The sequence below is a fragment of the Bombus affinis genome, chromosome 12 (genome assembly GCF_024516045.1).
Source record: "Bombus affinis isolate iyBomAffi1 chromosome 12, iyBomAffi1.2, whole genome shotgun sequence".
NCBI classification, from domain to species: Eukaryota; Metazoa; Arthropoda; class Insecta; order Hymenoptera; family Apidae; genus Bombus; species Bombus affinis.
Genome location: NC_066355.1, coordinates 9,300,566 through 9,322,711, shown reverse-complemented (window position 1 = coordinate 9,322,711; position 22,146 = coordinate 9,300,566). Strand labels below are relative to the sequence as shown.

Genomic DNA, 22,146 nt, shown 5'->3' with positions numbered 1-22,146 from the left:
CATAACACGAAGAGTTCAGAACGAACGATTTAAAAGTTAGTCGTCTCTTTATCATCGCGATTTTATGTATCTTTCATATCAAATATAGAAGATATAATAATTTCTTCATTCTATAGGAAATAAATATGTATCGGTAATTACGCTACGTGTGGCGAGATTTAACGCTAGAACGATCTGTTCAGATGGAAGATGAACGAAGCATCCTGTATAGAAGGAACTTTTTAACGATTTACTTCGTTCGTTGAAGAATAGTTGAGAGATTCGAGTTAGTCATGGTTGAGAGAATTCTAGCGGAACTTGTAGTATAATAGATTAACACGCTACAACGTGTGGACAATGCATGCGTGATCATGCTCTTCCGATTGCATTGTGGCAATCCCGTGGAATTATCGGAGATGCAAAGAGGCGAATCTGTAATTTATGAATTCGCCGATGAGGTCTGGGTCAATTGAAAATTGCGCTATTACTTCTACCTCCCTTTATCCTTGATCTCGTGTACCAATCGCGATCCATAAACGATACCTTTATTTTTGGCCACCATAGGTTCGAACGAGCAGAGATTCTCAGACTTGCACGAGATCGGCCATAAAACTTTTTTCCCCGAGGTTCGTGTTCTCGCGTTGCTATACATAGGATAGGCCTGAAACTTTTTTCTCAAACCATCCCACCTTTGCTCGTCGTCCTCCTACTCCTTCATCTTCTCTACCTTGCCAAACTACATGGCGGCAGGCGAACAAAGAGAATCTTGAAAGAAGAATCTCGTGTTCGAGAAGGTAGAAGAGTCGGTCGATAACTTTTTCGCACGGGTGGTACCGAACCTTTCAACAGGCCAGGATAATCTCGTAAAACGATAATTCACTAAATAACGATACCGTCGGTTTATTAAAAATTGCCAATCTTTGAGATATCAGTAAAATCTAATTCTAAAAGTAAACTACCCGTTACGTATTATGGGATGGGAGTGCCATGGTCGTATAACAAAATTAACGACAAGAATCTTGCGATCGATAAGAGTATAGCTGTATGCATACACAGTTTCTGATGCGAGCTAATTGAATTCGATCGAAGTAACGAAGCTACAGACGGACAAAACTCGACGCTAAAAACGTTAACCCAGATCGATGATCACGCGTCAATGCACTAGGCTGTACCTTACCTTGCTAACAGAAACACGACGAAGTCTTCGATGAACGACATACATACGTGTCCTTTCGACTACAAGCCGTGTCAAATAAAATGTTACACCCGCATATGGGACACGGATCTCGCGTTACATGTCGGCCACACCGCAAGGTCATCGATAGATAGGATCTAAAACAGAAATGTGGCTAATGACGAAGCAGTTAGACCACTCTAAAACTCTTTTTTCTTTCTTACGAGAGGAAGACAGTTAACATAATTTTTAATCATTTTTGTTGGTTTTTTGTCTCTATATTCGATTACGGGGGATAAGGCGTTGTCAATGCCTCTGGCCACAAATCGCTAGATCCGGTATTTAATACGAATGTCTCGCATTCCTTTGCGCGTATCCAGCGAATCTTCTTCTACCCACCATAGACAGAATCAAAGGGACGAAACCGCGATACAACGGCAGCAACAACGGGCGGCCAATAAGTAACGATAGAGCATTAACTTGCCTCGACAGTGGCGGTGCACCATAATACACGTCGGGTGTATACAGCGCTTGAGCAACACCTACAAATAGAAGTCGTAGAACAAGCCAAGGCCCTGTTGCACGCTACTTTATGACTACCAGGACACAGAGTTCGCGGGCATTACTTTCAAACCATTAGCTTGCGCACACTAAGCTTTGCTCCGTCTATACTCGATACCAATTTGTATTTGTAGCTCGAGAAGGGAAATTATTTTCTCGTTTGCAAGAACATTCGGATAACGTTCGATACTACGAGAGATCGTTGACTAACTGCCCGAAATTACAGGGAAATCGATCGATCCTGACAGAGGGTAAGTCGAATATCTTTGTTCAAGATGGTGAAAAAATGTTTATATTTATTTGCAACTAATTATATCGTTAGAGCAAGCTAACATATTTCATTCGCAAGCCTTCCGCTCGAAATTCCTCTGTTCACTGACGCATAACGTGCGCAGTGATTTGCATATTTGAAAGTGAACGAGTGATTTTCGCCCCAAGGGAACGTGACACAAAGATATAGACAACTTCGAAGCTGCATTACGTCAGTTCCTTCGAGGTATCCGAGACTTTTCGCAAAATGACGTGAACTTGTTCGTTGTAAAAACCTCACCAGATTTTCTACCGTACGTTGAACATAAACCTGCATGCATAATACATCCGCTCAGAAGCATTAGAACACATGGTTTCATAGAACACGCGATAATTGATTCAAGGAAACCATTAATCGATTGATTTTACAGCGAAGACGAACAAGATAACGATCCGAGAATTTGCAAAAATTATATGCAAGGGTAATGAAAGACACACGGCTTCGAGATCCAACGAATCATCGAGTAAAGATGATCAGACCGATACTCTATTACGGCATCACCCTGGTGTTACACGGGTTGAACTCGAGCCACGTGTCTACAGAATCTTACGTTACGTCCCTAAATTCTGATACGAAGTATTTGTTGACTGGTCGTCGTTGTAATTTTACTCGAGACATCGCGTTTCATGTTTGTATAATGCAACGATCAAACGAGTAATCAATGGTAATGCAACGTTAGCTTCTCATACGCTGTGTACAGGTGGCGCGATAAACAAACAAGCGAATCTACGTTCTACCACGTGCCATCGATTCACAAAGTAAGCCATTGATAAATCAGCAACTCCGATTAGCATAGCAATTATTTCGACATTCCCGCGTGGCTAAAAAAATTGCTAGGGGAGAAGACAGGCAGCGCAGCATCGATCGAAGAGCGATTTACCGGGAAACACGATCCGTGGTAACGCGTTACCAGGGCGTATAGAAGCGCATCCTCGATTTTCAATTTTGCCAGCAGGCAAAGACTTAAGATACCACCAAATAAACCAGTCAACGTCCCGACAGCAGCGTATACCACCGACAACAGTGCATACCACCGCGTGGCGGGTACCTAACAAGCGCGAGTCTTCGAGCTAAGGTAACACGAGAGGGCCACCGGCGTCGCGAGAGTCTCCGGTTTCGAATTTGTCTAAAGTAATTAAAACCCTACACGAGGCTTTGCCGCACGTTATGCCTGCAAATCGACGTTCTTCACGAGGGTGGTTGTTCTTTTCGCCAACACCACCCCGAGAGATTTTAAAACGACCGTCGCGCGCTGCTCACCTTCTCCTAACCTGAGTTATAGAAAGGGCAACGTTATACACGTATCCTCCGTTTCGTAACGTTAGAACTTGGAAAAAGGAAGGATTAGGAAATTTATCGCTTTTCTGCGGAGGGAAGGAAAACGGCTGCCTTTTTCTCGTGTTCGTGGCGCGAGTACATCGATGCAGGGTAAACAGAAGAAATGAGAGAAGAAAATAAATGGCCACCTGTTTAGCAAGCTACCTTGGTCACCCAGCTGGGGATACGTGATGTCACGCGTTGTGTCTCACCGTTACCCCGAGAATTGTATGCAGAGGAGGAATTCGATTGTCTCCAAATTGAGGAGCACTTATCTCGGCACGTGACTCCGCGTCGACGAGAGACAAACGCTTCGTCTTTTTCTCCAGAGTGTTGTCCCTTCTTTGAACAATCGGCGGTATAATAAAACGTTTTTCAGGCTATCGATGTTGCCGCGAAGAATAGAGATGTTGCAGGTAGAACGGAGATACACGCGAGCACGGAATTTATACGTGTTGCGAGGAGATCGTGATACGATACAGTCCCTGGTTATTGGAACTTTCAATATCTTTCACCCTTTTGATAAAGCTGCAGGTGCGATCGAGTGCTAATAGTACAATATACGTACATACGCGTGCTATTTCATCGACTAATGCTAATTTCTAATTCATCGACTCACGAATCGGATATCCTTTCTGAGAGAAGAGGGTATCAAGGTTCGTCAAACCCATAGTCGCGTCTTCACGTGGATGGCACGCCCTGAACCATGTCTGGCATAACACGAACCGGCGTTCTTGGAAGAAAAGACGAGGAACAAAAGCAAGCCGCGCCATAAATAATGCTACGAATCCACTGTTACGAGAGAGACGTTCGTTCGTTTGTTTTTGCGATCACGTACGCGATTAATTGAATTTTGAACGGGATAGAGAACATTCTGTGCATTATGTAGCCATAATTTCCTACGGGGAAATAACTCGTAGCCATGAAAAAGTGAAAAAGGTTGGTCCGATGTTAATGTTCTCAGTCATGGTCGTTTTAATTGAATAGCACGCGTATACCGATGAAAAGACAGAGTGGGATACGTTCGCGTGGGCGTGGATGCCGCGATTATCGAAGACACCCTTGGTGGATGAAGACGTCAGGATTTGACGGGCTTACAATGGAGTATAAATTACCGATGTTAGGAAACGATGATGACGGTGGTAGCGCAAACTCTTATCGTAGACTGTAGACTATACGCTCGTATGCGTTTAAAGGTATATGTACCGACGATAAACGTCACTGGAACCTAGGCTTTTATCAAGCATAGGTGAGGAGCGATTTAAGTACCGGAGGGATGTGCAACACGCTCATACACGGCTTCGAGGATCATCGCGACTTCCTGGAACGCCTACGAACCGTTCGACCTCCGAAGACGAGCCACGATCAAAGAGGTCATCACGGTATCGAGTCTCGTCCTTCGTGCCCGACCTTTCGATCCTTCGAGGACAATGAATTCACGGTTGTATCGTAAATCCTTGCCGATCCTCCAAAGTCTTGAAATAATCTCACCAACGAGGGGAAAATTTGACGTTTCATCGAGCCACGTACCATCATTCAAAGTTATATATTTTTCGATAACCGAAAGACACGAATGTTCGAAGCGTACAATCTCGCGCGTGGTTTTGCAATAAATCGTAAACGACTCACCGTTTCACACGACATTGCTTAAAGCGTAGGCAGCTCTGGTGTGGCAATATGGCGCCGTGCCCGGCCGTCCTTCCGTCCCACCTGAACATATAAAATAGGCAATGCGGTTAATTAACGAGCATTACGTTAGGTGCCAATCTGCATAATTAGCGGCCTGCGCGCTCCACCGAGTGCATTTGTCATTTATATCGTATTTTATCGTATCATAATGTTTACGTCGTGTTTTAAAGGAATGCCGAGCGTTGAATCCGTAAAGAATTATATTCCACCGCTTGCACGCATTTATCCTATTTAAATCGGGCATTTCTAACGCGTAAATTTATAGTTTCGTGCTTTCGATCTTGTATACAAAGGCTATACCATTTCTCAAGATATATTTCTACGGCATGTTATCTTTTCGATCTGAAATGCTACCCGAGCGGAAGGAACGCATTGCTGTAATTGTTGTAGAAAGTGAATCACACGAATCACTCGAATCACGAGATTCTATGTAGAAAGAGAGCAAAGAAAAGACAGGAAAAGACACCGACCCCCTTAAGCGAGATTCCTACTGGTTACTACCTTACGTCTACCTGTTATTGCGGCTACAGAGCTGCATTCCAGCTGAATCTAAATGCCTCTGTCACGGCTCGCAATAACCGTAATGGCAGGAACACGATGTTCCTGCTTCTGGGTGAGCGTGTTCCGCGGCTGCGTCACTTTGGACACACAAATGAGTACCTTTCCAAGTATCCCGCGTCCCAAAACTTTACCCTCCACGAATCACGTCTACCATCGTCTGAAAACATGGAGGGTGGAATGCGGAACGGATGATTATTTTGCGCGTGAACTTTTCGCGTCTGGCCATTAACTTCTTCCGCGATAACGAGAAATATGTCTTAGAATTATCTACCGAAAAGAAACGACTTCCCGACATTGGCAAGCCGTGTCGTTGATATCGAGACGATCATAATGATAAATCAAGGCTCGACCGTTTCGAGATATCGATGATAAAAGTCGGAACGGAGCACGAACGCGACTCACGTTTATGCTTCGGCAAACCCGTAACGTAGTTTCGTTCGCTGATAATAAGAACGTTCCTCGAGTTAATCAGCCTCGTATAAGGTCCAGGTTATCCTGCATGGTGTGCACAATGCCTCGGACGAGTTCGCGCATCCGTCGTAAGTGGATCTCTACCCGATGGGTCTTACGTGACAACAACGTTTAGATGGTTGCCGCGCGATAAACCGGAGAAAACTAGATCTTCGACTATAATAAAGGTGGCTTGAAATCGCAGGCCCATCAAGACGAATCTCGCCAGCAAACAAGAGTCGCAATAAAGAATCATCAATGAGAAAGCTGACGTACCATGTAAAATCTGATCGCGATATTTAGAAAATCTTTTTCCACTGTATCGAATAGAAATTAAATATTCTTTTACAAGAGTCTGTGAGAAAAGAAAGAAAGCAAAAATATTTTTGTCACGATGCCATTAGTCTTTAATACGTTCGATATGCCCTTTTGCTCGATCATCGAATGAAAAGTGAATCGAAATTGAAATCTTGCTGCGCCTATCATCTAGAAGGTGGTAGGAATTAAGTTAGATTCGTAGAAACGCGATTAGCCAGAAATGCTAATCGACTCGTTCTTGAGAGGAAGAATCGCGCGTTGCGCCATGCGAAAATTAGAAAGGCACATGCACTACCAATTGCGATCGTGCCTCTGTTCTCGGTCGTGAGTTTTCTACATACATAACGCGACGTCTTGCTGTTTACTTCGTTGTGTAAGTTAATCGCGTCCAACGATTCCTTAATTACGGCAATCGTGTTATCGAATCGAATAGAAAATCGGAGGTAGATCGATCACAAACGAGCTATATACAAATACAAAAGATAGGACACGTGTTATCAAGTTTTGATAGCAAAAGGAAGCTTCGAATCGTCCTTTATCCAGCGAATAATGCGGTTTCGGTATCGCGCGACACTATACGTTTCTCCTTTTTCTCTGTACAGACGAAGCAGACTGCATGTACTTTCTTCGGCCTCGATCCCCTTGCGGGAACCTCGCTTACGTATCGCTTTCGCAATCGTTATTAGACGTTGTTGCGCAAGCAAGAGCGCTCTGTCCTATATGAAATATCGCCCGCATTCAATCTCAGCCGCGGATACGTTGTAATTAGCGTGCAAGACACTGCGTGGAAGCAGAGCCTCTAACGTACCGTGAATACGCGATATCGCGGCTCGCAGGACACGAGTGTCTGCAAAAATCCAGATGCCATTTCAGATAGGTGCTAGGAGATTCGCCACGGCGTTACACCGCTGCAACTTTACGGCAAGCTCACGACATACCAATCTTCGCCTTGGTCTGCCTCCAGTTATTCATCCGTGGCTGGCTTTTACATCGTATTAACGCTCCTCCTATAATAAGTCATGCGGCTGCTTATCGGCGCAACGATAGAAACCAAAACAGTGTTAACGATTTTCCTATTCGAAGATTCACGGATCGACGCGCCGATAAATCTTTCGATACAAATGCGTAATACATTGCGAAAAGGTAATTGCAGCATGAAAAGGTATCGAGAAATGATCTAATCGTTCGCTAACAGCAGATGTGCTGACAGATGGTCGGACTAAGGCTGTTCTGAAACACGCGCGCTACTACTCGCCTCGGGTCGGTATAATCAAGAGACTATAAACTAACTCGGTTAAATCTCTCCCCTTTATTTTTCACGTCACGGTAAACCTATTACTCTACAAGGATGTCCCGTAATCTATACATCCTGTTCTTCGTTTAATACTAATACCTCCCAGTCGCACTTATACTTGCGTATAGTAGAACAGTATCGACTTCTTACCGATCGCTGTCAATGTTCGACCACGTCCAACTTCCGTTGTTTTCAAAGACCTATCTTTATCGAGTTGCAGCTCACGTCTCGTTACGTCAGTCCTTTAACTCGACGACGAAACGTAGCATTGCCGGATTCCATGGAAAAACCTAACCCAACTGTTGCTACGCCAAACGCGCGTGTGTTATCTTTAATCTTCCATGACCGAGCGACGTGTGCTTCATCGAGAGTCAACGCGTACGCGTTCAGTGCCAACTCAATTAACGCGATTGCGACAACGATAAATCGTTTAACTTCTTTCCTACCTCTCCCTCTTTCTGCCTTCTACAGGCGTGTGGTTCGAATTAAGAAAATTGCCGGTATAATAGGAGACACGAACAAAAGAACTCGAAAATCCCTTTACAACGACGGTTCATTGGCTAGAATCCATTAGAAAGCAACTAAAGAGTTTCTCCTATTATGAAATCTATTCACATTCGTTTCATGAATTACACCGTGTCCGTAGCGTTCGGAACAATCCGATTAAGTAAGTACGACAATCTTACGAACAAAGAGACGCGAGCTTAAATATAGCTATTTAGCAGCTGGGCTAAGTTTATCTTTATTGAGGTTTACGCTGGTCCCCGTCGACCTCGTTACTGCACGAAGTAAATTACTCGCGTCTCTAACAAACATCATCGTTTATCGCCATTTTTTATAATCACAGTCCTCGGACCGCTTTTATCGTTAACAATTACCTTGTTTATGGGCGGGAATAAAAAGACCATAATTATTAACGATAAGTTTGGTTTTATATCAAATCCTATATAGGTGTGCTTCTTGTATTTAAATATATCTTTGTAATCTGCTTTCACCGAACGGGTCACGTTGTATCTGTGTTTGCACGCGTGTACGTAAATGTAAGTAAGTTGCATGCGATTACGCGAAGAAATACATAAGATGGTACGTACACAGCGGCAAATGACGATTACTCCAACAGGATCGCGTGCTCCAGTAAGCTAACACGTTGCATTAGAGCTGCTGCCTGCTCGGCTATCAACGTGTTACATACTTTGCACAAATACGCGATCGAATCATTTAGCGTTATTTACCGACTGATCACGCGTATTATACAAACCTGCGAACGGATAGCCACAGGTTAATTGAATTAAAAATGGCAGACGTCTTCGTAAGAACTCGATCGTGAAAGAACAAGATTTTACATCGCAAAGAGATTAAGCGGATCTTGGTCGGACCAGTGGATTCTTCAACCAGTGATATTCGTTTTTACGCCTTGTACTTTAATCACCAGATAGATACCTGTTTGGCAAACGTTGCTTCGTCTACTACCTATAATTATCGCAATCTACGTACTTGGTTATTTTTAAATTTCTTATAATTAAATTCGAATATAAGAATTACTTTTTACTTGCAGAAATCTTCGACGATAGGATCGAACATGTATAGTCGCTACACTTTGCTCTAAAAAGGATCGGAGGACATTACGAAAACTGATCTTGCGAACGACATCGGTATTTCGGAACATGCGATAAGAAATGCCATAAGATAGGAAATCTATTCCGTAGCCCGGTTGGGATTCAAAATCGCGATGGTGTTGACAAGACGTGTCCATCGAGATAAATCATTGGCTCGACTCGGTTGGTCACGAGCGGTGACATGTTTCGTACCCCCCTATCAGGACGAGTCTATTAAATCTGCAACAGGACGGAATGTCTGCCACGGTCATTACCATTCCGCCAAGTCGTAAGTTATCTTCGCTGACAGTGGGCGCGCATAGAAATGTCTTCGGCCGTGATACCTCCTGACTTCTTCTTCTTCTTCTTCTTCTTCTTCTGGCTGTTCTCCTTGTTTTTCTTTTCCTTCCTTCCACTTCTCATTCTGTTCGAGGCCGTCTTTGGTCACACTGTCAGCCGCCGACATCCGTATCAGTCTTTACACTCTAGATAGCGCAATCTTTTTGCTGTATTATCTATCTTCTTGTAAAACTTGCAATAAGACCCGAAGAATTTTTTTCCTATGAAAACTGTTGCTTTTATACCGAAGATCGCCACTTGCCATTCAACGATCTTAACCAAGCCTATCAAAGGTTTAGATTCGTAGAGGTATTGGACGGTCCGCGCTGTAACTGATTCGTATAAAATTTGCATCACATTCCAGGCAACCCTTGCCAGTGCCAGTAATAGTGGCCGTGCATCGTAGGTAGATCTTTGAGGAGATCTCACCTCGGCACCTCCGCAAAACTTACGGACACGAACGTAAAGAAAAGAAAAGAAAAGGAAGGGAAAGAACAGCGGTGGAGAGGAAGACATGGAAGAAGAAGAAGAAGAAGAAGAAGACGACGACTAACCAGAGCATGAAGAAGAAAAGAGAAAGAGAAGAAGAAGGAGGTAGAACAAGAGCCGCGGACCTTTTCGAGTCCTTCCAATTCTCTCGTGACCATAAAGGTTTTGTTGCAGCCGGATCGCCGTCGAGTCGAACGGTAAATCAAGATGGTTGCTTTACGTAATGGAGTTGCACCGGCCACATCTTAATTAGGAAAAATCTGGAAGCACATCCGTTTCCAGCTCGCCGATGTTAGGTGGAGTTAAGGCGCCCATTGCATTCTCATTAACCGTCTGCTTTTGAATACATTCTATACACCGCACAGCGAATCGCTCGTTACACTATTTATCTTGAGCCTCTGTTTCGTAGAAAACAGACTCGTGGTCGTAATAACACGACCACATGCGTGATACCTGTTGTGGAATCTATCAGCTACCTTTTCAACGCGATGAAAAATATGCTATTAAACGTTGTTCATTCAACGCTCTCCCTTGAAATATCATTATCGGGCTACGAATTTTTATGTAATTTCATATTTTTTTTACGTGTACACCTATAGAAATGGAATTTAAATACTGATTTATTTCGTTTATTATTCCACCTTGCGTTTTATTTTATATAGTTTTACATGTTACGAGTCGTAGATACTCTTTTTTTACATTTAACTCTTTCGTAGATCCGTTCTCGAAAAATCTGTGCAAATGGAAGCCACGTAGAAACAGATATCAAGTGTATATCTCACGACAAATTTATCACGGTCAGATAAAACAGTAACTTCGTTCCAAGGTAAGGAAAAGTTAATAAGTTCGCGTTGCTAGCATCGATTCACATACATTCGTACTTGTATTCATACTTATAACCACGATGGAGATAGCGATCGTTCATTGTCGAAAATTTTCCGAATTCTTTGCAGGTTAGTCGATAATCGTGGTCGCTGGTTTTCACCCTACGGGGATGCCAAGATGAACGTTGGTCCAAATTTACGTGAGATATTCAATTACGACTATTAGCCAACTATTTGTGAAACATCGTGATGACTTCCGAGATAAATGGCGAGGCCTCGTGTCTCCAGCGTCTTCATCAAGAAGTACGAAATACAATTATCCCATTCTACTTAACCCTTATACCATTTACTGTATTTTCGTGTAGGCTTTTGATTGTTTAGAAACATTTCCAAACAAGATCATCGAATTGAATGACTTCGTCAACGAGTACATGCCGGAATCTGTTAGAAATAATAAATTCAACGAACCTGCGATCGATCGGAAAGTCAAGTGCCAATCTACGCTTTCCACCGCGAAAAATTGCGATCTAAGTAGCATCTCAGACTTCGGCGGTAATTATTAACCCTTAAAGGCTGTCACGGGTGAAAATGCATTTCGATCAACGAATTAATCAGGTTTAATCAGATGGAATTGAATCTTTTATCGTTGTTCGCGATACTACGCGAAGAGTAAACAACATTATCGTTAGCGGTGGTATTATTACACGACGACAGTGCTAAAACGAAATTCGCACGGGGTGAAATTTTACTCGTGATAGCCTTTGAGGGTTAATGAAAATACAAGTCACGTGTACGCGCGTAATGGACTTTTGCGCTGATTCCTGCAGTTTCCAGTTACTACTCTCTCTCGATGTGCGATCGCAATCGATCGCGACATGGAATCTGTAAAAGAAAATACTATCGATCGCGAGGTATAACTGGTTGTAACGTACGTCGAAGACCTGGACCGCTTGGACAACTTTTAGCATTTATAGTCAGCAGCTTGGCGACATGTACAAAGAAAATCGTCGTTACTCCGTCACAGTACATCATGGACAACATAATTCCAACATTCTTTCAAAAGTAGGTACAAACGAGAAGTATTAGAAATTAAGCAAAAAGAGCAAACCAAAGGATACTCTTCTTTTTTTTTATAAAGGCGAGAGTTGAAAAACGCACAATGTGGACCGCCGAATTGGAATAGCTCTCTTTCGACTTACGTGACTACGGTAAAAAAAGACACCACGATTATTGGAAAACTTATCGATATCATGAGACCTGCTGTAGTGAAACTCATTAACGACACTACGACCGTAAGAATTCTCATAAATTCCTTGCACTTGCAATTACGTGTTTCCTTCTCTCTCTCTCTCTCTCTCTCTCTCTCTCTCTCTCTCTCTCTCTCTCTCTCTCTCTCTCTCTCTCTTGATGAAACAAAACGTGTACAAATCTACTTCAGTTGAAACGCTGGCTACAAGCTATTGCTTTGACCGCTACATCGCCTCCGATCGAACTAACAAATGCAACTCGTAACACTGAAACCATCGACTGTTGGGCTTACGAGCTGTTCTTTCATCTCAAGTACCTTCAAGTGAATCGCGGACGACGGACCACCGACAAAGTAATCCTTACAGTTAATTGTAACTCTTGCCTACCTCTGCCGCGATATAGCGAAGAACGCGTTAATTTCGCTTTCGAATCAACGCGATCGTAACAACGATTTTCAATTGCACTTTCAACCTTGTTAATGAAACTCTCGCTGTTCCGTTAGGTAATGGCCGAGGCGGAGTCGAAACCTAACGATGTGATTCACGCTAACTTATGGCACCGATTAGTTCAGCTCCGCGATAATTACATTATTCTGTACGAGACTTTAAAGAACTACGATAAAATTCGTGATCTCGATTCGGAGAAACGGCAAGAATAACAACGTAATGACCAGTTACAGCGAATGTCGAGCGGAGGAAACACAGATTCGGTTTAATGCATCCACTAATTCCCTTCGGATAAGCGATTTAGACATTTCGCTCTGTATAGTTTTCCAAAGAACATTAATGCAAACTGTACAGCAGTTTTAACTCGAATAGAAGGTCCGTCGGTCGAACCTCTCGCCCGTTTGTTTCGACACGATTCAGCTGACATGGCACGCTATTGTAGCTAACATTTAAACTTCGTGCCAAGGAAGGGAACGCAGGCGCAGGCTACGGAATTTTTACTTCGCCGAGATTGCACCACCCGACCTGCAGTCACCATTCGCTCCATCGACTTTTTTCCACCGAGTAATAGCGTAACCTACTTCACCAGATAAAACGTCAGACACTTTTTACGGCCAAGTAATACTATCGAACGTTAATATCTAGGATCTAGCCCGGCTCATAGCGAGACCGATGTCGGTGCAATTTCGATCGTACAAATTTTAATAGCGATAGATTTCGCAATAGAAACGTTTCATTTTTTTTTTTTTTTTTTTTTTTAATCGTCCAACAAAGATTGTTTGCGAAACGTATAAGGATACAAAAGATCAGCGTTACGATGTTTCCAGTGAAACGAGTTTACGAGGAACCAGCCATCGGACGCGATAGAATTATTAATCATTCACCGACAAACGCATGCTGCACGCGTCCATTTATGTTTTGGCGTTCTTCGATCGTTTCGTATTCAACTAACGTGAGCAACACTTGTCATACCATATAGGTTAATATCGTATTTAAAAATCCCTTTCTCGAATTACCATCTTATACATTTTTACGGTGATAAATTGTCATATTATAACGGATGAAACGTAAATGGGGAAATAAAACGTAGCTGGCTGAGGGATATGCAGAATTCAAACACTGAGTCCATTCTTCTATTCCCACGATAAATGCAGCGGCAAATCTTTCTCTAGATAGAGGGAGTGTCAGTGCACATCATGGTAACTGGTATAGTCGTATACAGCTATAGAACGGTATCGCAAAAGAGATTGTGTTGCTTCTAGATATTGTTGAGACGGTATAAAATTCACAAGGAAAGGGATTATATCATAGTCTAACTGGAGCCAATAGAAAATGTTTCAAAACGTTTAGAAAACTGCGTTTACCGTACGATATCTCGTAGGGAAACGTTCGGTGGCGATACTTTTGTTCGTCACTGTACTTTTCATCTTCGTGATCGGTTGGTGCTCCTATAATCTAACTACGAATCATTAGACGTGGTGCCATAAAGCAACGCTCATGGACGTTATTACGCCATTAATGTCGAAATGCTGACAGTACCTCACGGTATTAAATTCTTACGACCGTTAAGCAGTTATAAATCGAAATTATTTGTTATTCGTTAAGAAGAGGATGGAATCGGTAATTTGTAAGAACATTTCCTTTCGTTCGCTTTGCTTGCAAATAGAAAATGTCAGGAAGGGAATACATCTAAGAACGGTTTTCCCATTTAAGCCGATGTGTTAGATATCCGTCAGTACATCTAGGCAAAGGTAAGAGCGTTAAACGAGTACCGACCCCAACTAACCTATGATCTTGGTTGATAGTTGATCGGGAGTTAAGCTTCGCTCCATCCATAACAGCTTCGAACGAAATCCCTCGTGTGGCTCCATCGTGCGAACGAACGGTAGTCACGACTCTGATTACGTAGCGTGTAAAACACCAAGGAGCCGTGCGAGAGGAAAAATAAGCGGACAGAAAGAGAAGGATCATCGAAGGAACGAGAAAACTAGATAAGAGATAAAACAAATTTATATCCTACGAGATAAGCTATAATTAAATTCATTTCGATTTGGATTTTTCCTTTATATATTATCTATTAAATATACCTTATATCGGCTTTTTCTTGCAAACGTATAATTATTATATTCCTCGACGTTATAATTTTATTTAGAAAAAGTTCCCAGGCATTTGATATTAAAATGAGAACGTACATCGCGAATAGAATCGAAGGGCAAATTTGAAAGATCGGTCGAAGAGGAAGAGAAGCGCCGTTGAATCCAAGGAAAAGCACAAAGATCGTGGTCATGAGATCATAGAGAGACGGGACTACCGAGATCCAGAGGGACCGTTAGAGTTAACGATGAGTTCGCTTCCCTTCTCTCCCTCTTTGCGATCTTTCCGCTTCGCAATTCTACGAGTGGATATATCCGCGATATCGCGGTAGCTCGTGCAGGCGGTTAACAAGACGAACAATCTCCCTAGGAAGACGACAATCACAACGAGAAAAGACGATTGCATAATTTACTCCGAATTTCGCCATGTTCGATAAAATCCAGTTCCGTACTTCAGGATGAAAAAAGTTCTTTCTATTTTCAACCTGTATACACTGGATTGCTATCGTTCGTAGAAGATCTCCGTGGAAAGGATTCCAACGATCGTTTCTCTCGTTACAACGCGAACTTCGAAGACCGATGTATTCCTTTTTAAGATTTACGGTACGAGATGGAAACAAGTACAAGATAAATCGGCTAAAAAAATTGTTCGTTTCTTGGTTAGACTTGAAACGGGCAAATTGTAAAGTCGAAGATAAATCATTTTCCCTCCCTTCGCTCGCGAAATCACTGTTTTAAGTGACACTTGTTACGTACGCGGCGGTACTGAGACATTTCTCGCGTAGTTTGGCTAATGTTATTATGGAAAAATTTAATTCGTAAATTTTCTTCGTTAATGTTTCTTGGAAGATATGGTCTATAGATCTATCTATAGTCTGGTATTGAATGATCTAATATCAGTGATATAATACTTAAGAACACATAGATACGATTGCACTTTATCGTTACGACATCAAATCGAATCGTTTATCAGACCTATATATATCAATTAAAACGCATGTATCGCTAAATACACGCAAGTCGTTGTATGCAACATATAATTTTGAACTGTACTATCGTTCTCAGAATGACAGGAATTGAGTGTCTCTGAATGCTGGAACGCTGCCTTAAATCAAGATTTGTGGCACGGTAGAAAGGAAAATGATTTTATAATAATCATCAAAGCTGTACGCTTTATCTGTTGTATCCGTTTTTTACCATCTGGTAAAACAGAATCGTGGGTGTGTTCCATGAGCATGCTACTCGGAAACAATGTGACATTATGGTAAATGACTGGGACCATTGTTGTCAAGGAACGTTTACTACGTATACGTATATTGTTCTATTCCATCCAATATAATCGAATGTTTCCGAGAGTGGACCAAGTTTTACATTCGGGGTAATGGTAATCACGAACGAAAAAGACGAATCTCAACCAATACCTATATTTTCTAAATTGGCGATGAAAATCTGGCGACTTTTCTCCGAAAGAACGGAATAATTTATAATCCAGGAAAACACGCGTGGATCTAGAATTTCAGTCGAGTATCTAACCACATTCGCGTGTCTTCGTTTACCGCGTTATACGCAAGAGCGGTCACCGAGAGATACGTATAGATTGTCCTCAACGCGCGCCAAACACTCTAACATCGATCCATGAAAATATAAATCAGAGCAGTGCATTCGTCGCTGAGGCTACGACGAGTTTTCTACTCTTACGTAATTCATGTTTATTGCGTGATCGATTTTACGACCGTAAACAATATTATCCGAGTTGATAGAATTTGTGAAATAAAACAAGTATAATTAGAGTAAATATAGATGAGATGGCGCGTTTCAGACATCGGTATTTCAAACGTAAAAGGGAAAAGCGACGGCTCCATTGCCTTCGCGCGAGTACCGTATATGAGGTAAACATGATAAATCCATCTTGTTGCAAGAACGAAGGAGAAGACAACCTGTTACATTTAAAGACAACGAAAGTTCTTACCCTAGTTAAAAAACGAAAGTTCTGTATATTCCTTTGCTGCTCGCGATACATGAGTTTATGGATATATCGGGTTCTTAACCTTTTTTCTCAGCACCCGAGCGTAAAAAACATCTATAAAGTTAATGATCGTTTAATGCTTGTTGTTAAATATACACGGATCACGGTACAGGAATTACGCTCAGTTACGAACGATTAGAAAGTTCATTGCAGAAAAATATTACTCGTGTTACGATTAGATATTACCATTATTATTATTGTTGTTGATGATATTATTATTGTCATCATTATCATCATCATCATTATCGGTATTATTATAGCGGATCTCAGCAGCTATCAAAAAGTTGATGAAGGTATCCATGCGGTAAGCCGCAGAGTACCGTGAGCTCCGACTACTCATTAACAACGTATATCAGTATGTAGTCGTAATGTGACGTGATGCAACCTGAACTTATCGAAACGATGTGTCGTAATCCTAGTCTCATAAAATTTCTTCTGAAAGCCCCGGTTTTAAAAAATCTCGATCGAAAATTGCTTACTAGAAAGTAATTTTATCGCGTGGTAAATACTACAACATGACGATTTCGTTCATATTATTTCGATATTCGTTATGTTTTTCTATAGTTCGTTATCTAACGAATGATACGGTTGATGGTAATTATTGTTCTCCGTAAAGCAGCACCAGTATCAAGGCAAGAAACGCATCCCGTTACAAAGATCTCATTAACGTAGTTGGTCTATAGCCGCAGAAGTATTACGATTGAAAACTGGTCATGAAACGCGACACTTTCCACGTTACCAAAGATATTGTGTAACCATGGCTGTATATTTCGCTAAATGTTCATAGAGAATCGAATATCTCGTGATCACGCGGCGGATTTTGTCCCTGGGCGAAATCTGGTTCCTCGTAAGAAATTATAATTCGCAAATCAGCCAAATATTGATAAACCGATGTGTTTGATAGTGTTCCATCCCGAATAAAGCAAACACGTGAGATTATAACACCATCGCTATGGAAGGAAGGATTATTTTTTGATTGAAATCGTAAAGTATTAGGGGAACGACGGTCGATCAACTTGCATCTTGAACAAACTAAAGAAACTCTACTTTACTTGTTGCTCGAATCGTACTTATTTTTCAAGTACACCGAAAATTTTCAATAGTCGAAGTTCATCAAAGTAATCAAAAAAATAGAATCGATCTCTTAAACGTAGGTGTAATACATACGTTACTATACAACTAGTTTCTAAGTCCACGATTATCTAATAATTTCTCGTGCTAAAACTCGCTTTAATATGACGTCTCCAAACGAGAATATCAGCTCGCGTTAAGTGCAAGTTTACGAGATACAAAACGCCTCTTCTTACCGTGAAACTACCGGATTTTCAACTTAGCATACTCGCAGCATTGTTCATATTTACATTTAAATCTGCACAATTACGGTTGTCCATGCATCTTGGCCATTATACAAAGATATTGCCTAGACATTCTAAAATAAGCACGCGTGAATCCCTGCCGCGATATAGCGAAGAGCCGAGTGGAATATGCGATTATGCAAAATTGGTATTCGCGGTGGGGTTCCTTGTGTTGATCTTAAATTACGCGAGTTCTTGACGGAGGGACACCCATGACTATCATAATTTATAATTATTCTCGAATGTTTTTACCATGCACGAAAAGATGAAAGATTTCAGGACAGAACGTTATAAACGATGAATCCTCGACGTCACAATACGCTTATTATTTCATTTTTAACATTCAGCTTGTTTACAACGTCGCGTCGCTATTACAGATGCAACACGAGTCTCGTAACGGAATATTTTATACCTTGTTTGCTACCAACTCCGATAGTCGTACAGAATTTTGAAGAAGAAAACGATGATTTAATCATTTTCGTTCCACGGTTTCCATTAAATTGTCCAATAAGTTCGCGTCGTTTATTCCTCTGCTAATTAAAAGTTTAATTTTCTCAACGCTTAAGAAAAACGAACTAACGAAGCATCTAACACTTGCGACTTTATCCTAAAATTTCAACCGAAGCGAAGTATGTGAAAATAGGAGTATGCACGTATAACTGGATACAAGTGCCTCGAGTGGCAACGCGTAGTTCTCTTCTCAGCCCTCACGAGTATCGTCAAGTTCAAGGATGCCTCCGAGGTCTAGGTTCACTAAAGACAGCCGCGCTCTGCTGCATGAAAGAAAGAGATTCTTCTCTTTCAGTTCCACTCTCGTATCTAAGGATTCGAGCAGCGATGCCTCGAGCAGATACGCACATTGTTTTAAAAGTGCACGGTACATTGCCTCGCTATGTACGTATTAAACGATGAAACGTGTTTCGGTAAAGGCAAGGCCGCGGTAAGAATTCTTTTCCAAGATGTTTGCTAGAATTCTTGTAAAAGTCACGATTCCAAGTATTACGGTTAAAAACGGTGTAGAATTTTATTCGAAATGCCTTTGTATCGAATCAAATGTAAATTCGTTTGAAATTTAAGTTCAATATCGATCTAGAAGAAAAAAACAGACTTTCTAATTTCTAAAAGTTCGCAAAACAATGAATCAAGTTCAAGCGTTTGGTGTATCGAAAAATAATTGAGACATCTCGATACATTGCATTTAACTTTAAATTCCACGACTATGATTTCTATAGTCGTGGAAACATCGAAAGCATGCGTGTCAATCTAGGAGAAAAAGCCAATCTGGTTGCCACGGCATCGTAAACAAGCCACGCTTGGTGCGATTGCAACGCATGAACTATGCCTTTGCCCTTAAAAGCTCCTGGCAACAATGCTCTCGCCTTGGCCCAAGAAGCAGGATCTCTGCGGAGGATCGTAGAGGCGCCAATGGCGGTGATGTAGGTGGATCTGAATGCACCATAGAAAGAGGGAGGTAAATAGTGAAAGGAGAAAAGAGAGAAAACTAGTGGACGATCTGCGAGGTTAGGCGCAGTCGCGGTGCAAAGTCACTGCACTCCTATGCCCCGTTGCGCACCGCTGAGAGAGCTCCACGCGAGCAGCCGTATTGCCGCGAGAGTACAGCCGGTTTGCTGGCTCGAGGTATTTTTCATTGACAATGAGAGAAAATAGGATATACATACCCCGTCCGCTAATACCGACGGGGTAAAAAGTTCGCTCGAACTATTATTAGAACCGTACTTAAATAAGATTATGTGGATTGTAGGGACAGGTATGCACGCTGACGGCACACTATCTTCTGCCGCGCTATGCAACTCGGCAGATAACTCTGCGAGTAACGCCGTAACGAATCGACTTAATATCGCCTCGAAGCACACCAATAACTGCCCTGCGATCTATCGATTTCTCTTCGATACACAGTTTGACTTCGGTTTCGCTTTATCGAGAGACAGAGCGGAGCGGAGCGAGCGAGCGAGCGATCGAGCGAATATACGAACGAAATGGATGATCCGGGATCGTATTCCCAAGCATCGAGCAGCATCTGCGCGTGTTAGCGGAAAGATTTCGTAGAATTTTCCCGATGTCGAGCAATGGTACGTTGGTCTGTGCCCTATCCTACATCGAAAAACCGTAAGCTCCTCACGATATTCCGCGCATCTAGCCTCAAGTGCTTCTTCGAACGCGGAAGCTTCTTGCGGGGGAGTGCACATGCAGAACCACGTCGTACGGCCGGTCGGCCGCTCAGCCGGCCTCCTCGGAAGGTCGTGCCATTCAGCGGCCGTTCACCCATCATCCCTTTCTTTTTCTGCTCTTCCCCTTCTTCTTTTTCCTCTACCTATCTCGGCTATAGCCAATACCCACTATTGTTACTATACATATCACCGGCGAAGCATATAGTCTATCAGGGTGGAAAACGGATCCCATACTTTCGACCAACCGGCACAAAAATTCTACTAGGACGTAACCTATCGATACCATGACTTTTCGTTGTAATCGCAACGAATGATACCGAGATTCGCAAGTACGTTCAAACCGATTGAAAATCGAAGAGATAGAAACGAAGGTAAGGTATGTAGGGTGACTGTCAGTTGATACGATTAGCGTCTTAACTCGCTGATACTTGGCATATCAGCAAATGGTCTCAGCTCGGACATTCACCTCCCGCCCATTTGTTCTGCTGTATCCTCTTATCTTCCTAATACATCCTCATAACCGGTCCTTAGAATACGTTGATCGTTCAAGCGAACGCCTTAGGTGACGAATTAGCGGCTATGAAAAATTACTATCGCGCTAATGAATTTGTATCACCGGCGTTAAACCGAAAATATTACGCTTACTAACTGGTAATACGGTACTCCGTATTTACCAGTTTCTTTAACACATTGTTCGTAATGGAAAGGAAACCAGAAGGAAAACGCATATGAAACGATTAACGAGAGAAAATGTACTATATGGTGACACGGTCGGAGGGATTCAAAGGATTTTCTCACGCAACGTGACATTAAGACGGATTCTTTCTCGACTATTACACTTGGAGCGATTTCTCTTCTTAATCGCAATGTATGTCCTCCAATCTACGTCCTTGAGCAGAAGAACGGCCGATCGATACTACGCAATCCTCGATAACCTCTTTGATTAGAAGAATTCAACAAGAAAGAGCCAGACGGCGCCAGCCTTGCCGGAGAAAAAGCGATCGTGTGAGGCGTTCTAATGCTCGAATACCAACAAGCTTATGTATTTCTAGATGGTAGAATCGTTGAGCTCGTTCGATCGATGTTGACAGTTATACGAATACCTACGATCGCGTGGATCGTTGGATCGATTAAAACATTTTGTCGACGCAACTTGCATCGTAAAAATATCGAATCCCGATCGAAGAAATACACTAATACGCTGATACTGATCCCATTTATTTCCCGGCGTCTAACTTTTATTCGCGGTTCTGCAATTAAATCGCGTATTATCGAGCATAAGCAAACGTGTGTGTGCGAATACTTTTGAACGATAGTATACGTCGAAAATGCAGTACGAAGCAGCGGTATGTGAATGGAATTTCTAAACGAACCCCGGATTTTAGTTGACCAACGGCCGTCGTTAAATATACCAGTTAACGTAAGTTCGCTCTCATTAGGCGAGAAAAACTTTGTACTTGTATTTTTAAGATTTCAGAAGCCGTTAACATCGTTGTAATTAAAGCAATTATCGATAGACACCAAGTTTTTAGCGCATGATGGACACAAATTGCGGAGACGAGAATACTAGCAGATGGGTATTGCAACTATTATGTCGTGAGAAACTATGCGATTAATTTCCTGCTCCGCAAGTTGCTGGCGTTACCAACATACCTAAGTTACAGTAGCAAGAACCACGTAAAAGCGTACACATCCTCGATGATGTTCTGTCAAAGACGAGTCAGAGAAACATCCGATTTTCAAACTTCCGCCAGTGATGATCCATCCGATTAAAAAATTACAAATTCTAGTATTTACATTGCTGAAAATTACTATGTGATCTACTACGAGATTTTTATCGACGAGAAAGACAATCGTGCCTATCTTTGATCGTTTTCTTTTCCACTTGG

At 42.1% G+C, this 22,146-nt stretch overlaps 1 protein-coding gene across 1 annotated transcript; it reads left to right on the top strand.

Annotated features, from left to right (window-relative positions):
• Positions 1-10,796: 10,796 nt before the first annotated feature.
• Positions 10,797-13,711, top strand: LOC126922736 (uncharacterized). Its single transcript, XM_050735605.1, has 3 exons — positions 10,797-11,962; positions 12,039-12,192; positions 12,339-13,711. The coding sequence occupies exons 1-3, from the start codon at positions 11,751-11,753 to the stop codon at positions 12,591-12,593; spliced, it is 621 nt and encodes a 206-aa protein (XP_050591562.1). The 5' UTR covers positions 10,797-11,750; the 3' UTR covers positions 12,594-13,711.
• The last annotated feature ends 8,435 nt before the right edge of the window (positions 13,712-22,146 follow it).